This window comes from Coptis chinensis, chromosome 7 (genome assembly GCF_015680905.1).
Source record: "Coptis chinensis isolate HL-2020 chromosome 7, ASM1568090v1, whole genome shotgun sequence".
NCBI classification, from domain to species: Eukaryota; Viridiplantae; Streptophyta; class Magnoliopsida; order Ranunculales; family Ranunculaceae; genus Coptis; species Coptis chinensis.
Genome location: NC_141462.1, coordinates 23,574,733 through 23,582,507, shown reverse-complemented (window position 1 = coordinate 23,582,507; position 7,775 = coordinate 23,574,733). Strand labels below are relative to the sequence as shown.

Here is a 7,775-nt window from a genome sequence, read left to right as displayed (position 1 = left end):
GTGAATTACTCCATACTTTGCCATAAGATTCCCAAATACACAGTTACAGAAGTGAGAACCGTTAATACTGATGATGGCTTTCGGTGTTCCAAATCTTGGTAGAATGTTCTTCTTCAGAAAGTCCACGATGACTTTATGATCGGCGGTCTTTGTAGGAACTGATTCAATCCATTTTGAAACATAGTCCACAGCCAAGAGAATGTAGGTGTGACCAAAATATGCGGAAATGGTTGAAATCTAAATACATCAAAGATTTGAGATAAGGATCGGTTGTTGAGGCCACTAGAACCAGGTCTTACCCAAAAATTGGCATCTTGGACATGCTTTGCAATAAACATTTGCATCTTTAAAAAGAGTAGGCTAATAGAATCCAGCTTTGTAATACCTTGTTCGATGACGATGCGGGCCAAAGTGTCCTCCTCATAGAAGGCCGATCGTGTGATGAATGATAAAATGGATTCTGTTCGATCGATGGGATGCATCTTCAAATAATCTGATCCGAACACTTCTTGAATAAGTATGGATCATCCCAAAAAAATAATATGGCCTTTGAGTAGAATAAATCTTTTTCCTGCTTGCTCCAATGCGATGGTACCTTGTCGGTCATAAGATAATTTACGATATGGCCATACCATGGTAATCAACAATTGTTCATCGGGGAAAGTCTCATAGATTTGTAAGTCGTCTTCCACATTCTCCACTAGCAATCTAGAAAGGTGATCAGCGACATTCTCTGTTCCTTTCTTATCCGATCTCCAAATTAAATTCTTGTAAAAGTAGTATCCATCGGATCAACCTAGGCTTGGCATCCCGCTTACTAAAGGCAAAGATGGTCGATTATAGGTCACCTTTGAACCTATCGATATTGTCGGAATTTGTCAAGAGAATAACCCAAGAGTTCCTTCCTCGGTGGTAGAATAATTAATCGAGCTCCATTTAGAGTCTTGCTAGCATAATAGATTGCATCTGCACTTTCTTGTCTCTTTGTCCTAGAACGGCTCCTATAGCATAATCGATGCATCACACATTATCTCAAATGGCTCGCTCCGGTCGGGAGCACTTTAATGATTAGTGCTGAAGTGAGTGCTTCCTTTAACTTCATAAAAGCTTCAACACATGGAATATCAAAATCAAAACAATATCTTTCCATAACAGATGAACAAATGGGTCTTGCAATTCATCGAAATCCTTGATAAATCGACGGTAGAATTGACCTAAGAGTTCTCGATTTGGGTAGATCCTTTATAATATCAATCTTCGCCGATCTACTAGAATTCCTTCCTTTGAAACTTGGTGTTCCAAAGACTATCCCTTCCTTTACCATGAAGTGACACTTTTCCTAGTTGAGCTAAGTTTGTATCGCGAACAACGTTTAAGGACTAAGGAGAGATGGTGTAGGCATTCCTCAAAAGATGATCCAAAAACTGAAAAATCATCCATAAAAACTTCCATGTATTTCTCCACCATGTCATCAAAAATACTCATCATGCATCGCTGAAAAGTGGCCGGTGCATTGCATAGACCAAAAGGCATACGACGGTAGGCGAATGTTCCGAACGGACATGTGAATGTGGTCTTCTCTTGGTCCTCAGGGTGAATATGGATTTGAAAATATCTTGAGTAACCATCAAGAAAGCAAAGTTTGTCTTGTCCAGCTAATCTTTCTAACATCCGATCGATGAATGGCAATGGAAAATGGTCTTTCCTTGATGCTTATTCTTCCTATAATCGATGTCCATCTAGTGCGAATCCGGGTTGGAATCAACTCATTGATTCGAAACGTGGTTTGGATTTCTTCGCACAACTTGAACTGGACTAACCCATTGACTATCGTAAATAGGGTAGATAATGCCAGCCATCAAGGAGTTTGACGACCTCTTCTCGAACTACTTCCTTCATCTTTGGATTAAGCCTCCTCTGTGGTTGCTTAGAAGTCTTGGAATCCTCTTCCAAATGAATCCTATGTTGAACTATCATAGGGCTGATCCTCTTGATATTGTCAATTGTCCAACCTATAGCTGACTTGTGTTCCTTTAAAAGTGCTACTAACGTGGATTCCTGCTCCTCAGTCAAATCTGATGCAATGACTACTGGGTAGGTTCCCAAATCTCCCAAGAAAGCATACTTGAGTGTAGACGGCAAAGGCTTCAATTCTAGCTTAGGCGGCTCCTTCTTAAGCTCTTTAAATGGTCCATCAAGCATAGACGATTCAAACTTTTCTTTGAACTTGCTGTCATCCATGATAGGTGATGAATCCAAAATTGCATTGATTTCCTCGACACTAAGTTCCTCATAGTCTGAGTCTGTCTGAGCTTTCAACAACTCGTCAGCAGGATATGAATGAGTCAGATAATCATGTGTTAACGCTTCAATCATGCATACCTCGTTCATAGCACACACCTCCTGTGGTTGCTGTAACGTATGGAAAATATTGGTTTCGACTCTCATATTACCAAAGGATAACGTCATATTACCGTTTCAACAGTTGATGAGTGCATTTGCAGTGGCCAAGAATGGTCTGCCTAGAATGATTGGTATCTGCCTACCAGATGTAGGTGTTGTGTCGAGTACTATGAAATCAACCGGATAATAGAAATCTTCGATCTTGACTATGACGTCTTCAATGATTCCTTTAGGTATCTTTACTGATCTATCTGCCAACTGTAAAGTAACATCAGTCGGTTTAAGATCCTTCAAGCCTAATTTCTCGTAGACAAAATATGGGAGAAGATTCACACTCGCACCCAAATCTAATAAAGCTTGCTCTTCCAAAGAATCTCCATTCTCGCATGTAGCAGTTGGACTTCGGGATCTTTCGGCCACAACCGTTAGATTCTCAGAGGTAACGATGAACGTCTTTGAGTGATAAAAGCTTCTTTCAGAATGTTGGTTTTCTTCTTCACTAGATCTTTCACGAACTTGGCATACGAGGGAACTTGCTTGATGGTGGTAAAAAATGGGATATTAATATGCAAATTCTGAAATACATCGCAAATCTCCTTGTACTGGTCATCCTTCCTGGTATTCACTAGTTTCAAAAGAAACGGTGCTGGCGGATTCTTCAATATCGGTTCTCTTCTTTCGGCTTCGGTTGGCTTGGTAACGGATAGTGGAGTGACAGGTGGAGTTACTCGTGATGGTTTCTTCTTACTTACTTCCACAATAGTTCCTTCAGCTTCTTTTGCAACAGTTTCATCGCAGTGGCACAACACTAGATATATTTGGAGTGTTAGAACTGGGTGGGATGGTGGGGACATAAGTTTCCTTAGGCTCCGCAGAATCTTTTCCTGGTTCATAGACAATCTTGTTATCAACTTTCTTGCCTGACCTCAGAGTGGTGATAGCATTAACTTGTTCATGAGTAATCTCAAGGTTATCCACCTGCAGGACACCTCTTCCTTTCGGATTTGGCTCCGGCTGGCTTGGTAATGCTCCTTTCGATCTTTCTATCAAGGCGACAGCGATTTGCCCTATCTGGCCTTGAATGACACTAAAGTTACTCTCCAACTTATGGGTTCTTTGATTTGTCTGTTTTAGCTCATTGACAATGGTGGTAATAGCTTCCTCCATATATGGGATAACTGCTTTGCTCGACTGAAGCGTAGGGGTAATATATCCACTCATAAGATCTGGTACTAATTCTTTGTTTGTGTTGGCTTGGTATTGCTAGTTCTGGTATGACTGTTGATTTCTGTATGGTTGCTGGTGGTTTTGGAACTGATACTGGTTATTCTGGTACTAATTTGACTGATTTTGGAATCCTGGAGGAAAATTCCTCTGATTTGTATTTTGTGTCTTCCAATAATTCTATCCTTGATTGAACTGGTTATTTCTTCCTAAAGAGTTGATACTACATGCCTCTGCATTAGTATCAAGATAGTACGAACACTCGTCAGTAGTGTGGCCTTCATTAGAACATAGCTCACAAATGGCATAACAAGGCTTGGTTGGCTGAGGTTTAGCTTTGGAAATTGTTTGCTTTGGAGGATTCATAGAGAACTCGATCAAACTTCTTGTTGAGTTTCAAGTCCCCGTTGATAGGCTTTCCATAATCGATAGCATTGCTTGATTTGGGTCTTCTTGAATTTGGTTGCCAAATTGCCGGCACCCTCCACTCTAGCTACGCCCTCGTTGCTGCTAGTACTCCATTGTTGAGTGTCTTCAGCTAAATTCTCGAGAAAGTTGTAGGCTTCCTCTCCATCCAATGATGTAAACTTACCTTGATGCATTGACTGTATCATCTGCTTGTTCATAATAGAAAGTCCTCAAAAGAAAAAATGAGCCAATGTGCTCTTATCATAACCATGATGTGGACATGAGACTAGCAGATTATTGAATTTCTCCTAGCTTTGATGATATTCTTCAGTCACCTTCCCTTTGAAATTGTTGATGGCTTGCTGCATGGCATCTGTCTTCTGGGGTGGGTAGAACTTGTTCATAAACTTTGTTCTCAACTTCTCCCAGTTGTTGATTGAATTGATTGGTTGTGCAATTAACCATTTGGATGCTTTACCTTCGAGTAAGAGTGGAAAAAGAATTAACTTGATACTCTCATCCCTAATATTCTGGTTCTTGAAAGTTCTGAGGACTGATAGAAATTTGTTCATGTGAACATAAGGCTGAACATTGTCTGAACCATTGAACTTTGGAAGCATAGAGATTACTGATGCTCTAAGTTCAAACCAGTTAGCTTCTGTCTCTGGAAAAACAATACTGCTGGGTGGGTCTCCAATTATTAGCGAATAGAAATCACTTAGTTTCTTCCTCTGTTGTGCTTGCATGGGTAGGATAACTTTAGGATTATTGGTGTCCAAAACACCTCCATCATTGCGTGCGGCCATTGTATCAATCTCATCAAGTATTCTTGTGAGTCGGTTGTTAAACCTTGTCCACTGTTGTGTTCTTACTGGACGATGATATGGATGACGGGGCATACACTAGAAAATGTTATACGAAAATAACGAAAAACTATCCTACTATGCTTGAATAGTATGCAATTATTCTAAGTTATACTAAAATGTAAAACTACTTTCCTTTAACTAGGTTGGGCTTTGCAGCTAGTATCTCGCCCGTTGTCTAAAGCTGTCTCTTCTAGGGTTATGGTGAATCACTTGGATTGCTTAAGTACTACTGCCCACAGACGATAGTCCGTTTGTCAAGATTCAGACAAGAAACACTAGAGTTTGATGTTTCGCTGTATTGGCTTACAACTTCAATTATTGAAAAGGTCTTAAATGCAATTATACTAGAAAGCAATAAAACTAAACTACGATATGATGCAACTATACTAAGAAAAATAAAAAGAATGAAGATTCGACTAACCTGGATGGTAGATCTTGTCTTCGAGATGTCCTTCAAGCTTCTTTCTTTCTCAAAAGGATGGATGATGCGGCTAAAATTACCTCAATATCCAAAGTTCTAATCTTGAAAGAAAACATTAAACATAAACAACTTAAAATGGCAGCAACGCCATTTGACAATGCATCTTTTTTGTGTATGTAGATGGTGTATGGTCGTTGAACAAAATAGAAGCGTATCAAAACCTAATTATCCCTCAATAAGTAAAGAATGAGTAGGATATCGTTCCACTTTTAAGTGTATGTTGTGTGAAGGACAGGACTGGAAAGGGGGTTTAAGGGATTAAAAACTATGATTGTAGAGATTTTAGATTCTAATGCTAAACTAAACTAAATTAACTAAACTATTGAGAATTTATAAGAGAGGGAATTCAAGAGATTAGAATCCACCAATACTTTTAATCTATGACCTTCTGCTTCATGGTTGTTCTTACAAGTAGACTACAATTAGTAATCGAAAAAGTGCCGATGCCCCTGGATCTAAACATCGTTAACAATTAACTCTACTTAAGGTTGTTCCTATGTTTATGCTATTAATATCTTCTTTCCTTTTATGTAAGCTCGGGCAGCCATTCAATGTATTACCAAGAGCAACATCAAGGAGTACTTCCTAATAGTATGCCATTCAATGAATCACCACTTAAGGCAAAACACAAAGAATACTTCCCCTAGGCAACCACTCCCCCGAGCTACCCCTTCTAAGGCAACACAAAGAATACTTCCCTAACTCTAAAGAACTATACTACTAGAAGAAAAGTAAAGAACACTAGCATGATATTAATATTGCAAAACATAAACCCTATTCTATACTTCCATCCCCTGGTGTGGACAATGGAACTAATAACTAAAAACATAAAGAACTAACCTGATTGAAGAACACCATGAACTAGAAGAATCATTAAACCTTAAGCATCAGCTTCATCTCCTCCCTTGAAGGAGAAGATTAGCCTTCCATAAAGAAGGAAGAACACGAAGAACGAGAAGAAGAAGAGTCAAAGAACATAAGACTAGAAAGACTAATTTATTAAGACTCAGCTAGTTAAAACCGATCTTTTATTATTAATCTCTCTCTGCCTCAAGTTCTGGAGACAAGAATATAAGTGAATTGGCAAATTACATGAGGCACTTAGGTCCTCTATTTATAGAGGTTATAATGAGCTCTAGAAGCATTCCAAACCGTCATTTGTTTCCTAATACAAATAGACTTCTTTTAGAGTCCAACTTCGTCTCCAAAACTAAGAAGAAATTGGCTACAGTGTTGATCCATGCGTCTGGATGCACTATTCATGCGTCTCAGACGTGATCAATGCATCTGGACGCTCGATCCATGCATCCCAAACGCGTAAGCCTATTTTGTCTCTTCTGCTCTATCCTTCTATCCTCTTTTGCGGGCTTTGGTCCAAGCAACGAATCCTTTAGCCTTGGGCATCCAATAGGCTTTAAAATAGGTCCAAGTCACATCTTTAATTGCTCCAATTCCTTGGCCTTCTCCATGATTGTCCACGAGCTTCCCATGTGATCCTTAATGCTCTGAATTGCTCTGTTTTACCCCTTTTTCTCTAATATTCCACAAAACTCTCTCTTTCACCTGTAGAATCATAAAACATAACTTACAAACACTATTAGTCCACTAAGATGGCTAAACAAGAGGTATAATCAAGGGTTAAAATGCCCTTTTTGAGCACTTATCATGATTCCCAAGGAAACCCAGGCCCTTCGGGCTATGGAGTTATGTTTAGGGATAGTAGGTGTCACTTTGTTGTTGTGGTATGCAGACACATAGACCTTGCCACAAATTATATAGCTAACTGCTTGGCTATACTTGAAGGTGCAGAACATGCGGTTCAAAGGAATTGGAAGAAGTTATGGGTTGAATCGGATTCGGCGGCTGCAGTCCATGCTTTTGGGAGCTCACAACTTCCATGGGGGATGAAGCAAAGATTGGATAAATATAAGGAGAAGCTAGAGTACTGCAAGATAACACCTACATGGAGGGAATGCAACTTCTCCGCATACAAAGTGGCCAAATATGCTACAAATTTATAGACAAATGATCAACTAGTTTTTGATGTAAAACCACCATGAATTACCACATGGGAGGTTCCACAACAAGTTTACTTTAGATTTGACTAAAAATCCTAATAGTGCTACTATTACAGTGGACTATAGGATACACATGTACCTTCTCCTCTCTTTTGTTTTTACTTTCATCTATACAATATTTGCTTACTTAGAAAAAATAAAAAATAAATAAAGTTGCAAAACCCAAATGAGTTTAGTTGTATGTCTAATTTCATGATCACTATTGTAGTAAATTATGATTCATAATCTCGACAATCTCGGTCACATTTCTTTTATGATTTTATTGTCACTTGGATTTTGTTGCCAAATGCATCATCAGTGTCTTGGTTGCTTAAT

At 39.0% G+C, this 7,775-nt stretch overlaps 1 protein-coding gene across 1 annotated transcript; it reads left to right on the top strand.

Moving 5' to 3' along the window:
* Positions 1–7,025: 7,025 nt before the first annotated feature.
* On the top strand, positions 7,026–7,403 carry LOC147486703 (uncharacterized). Its single transcript, XM_086573822.1, has one exon. The coding sequence runs from the start codon at positions 7,026–7,028 to the stop codon at positions 7,401–7,403; it is 378 nt and encodes a 125-aa protein (XP_086429948.1).
* The last annotated feature ends 372 nt before the right edge of the window (positions 7,404–7,775 follow it).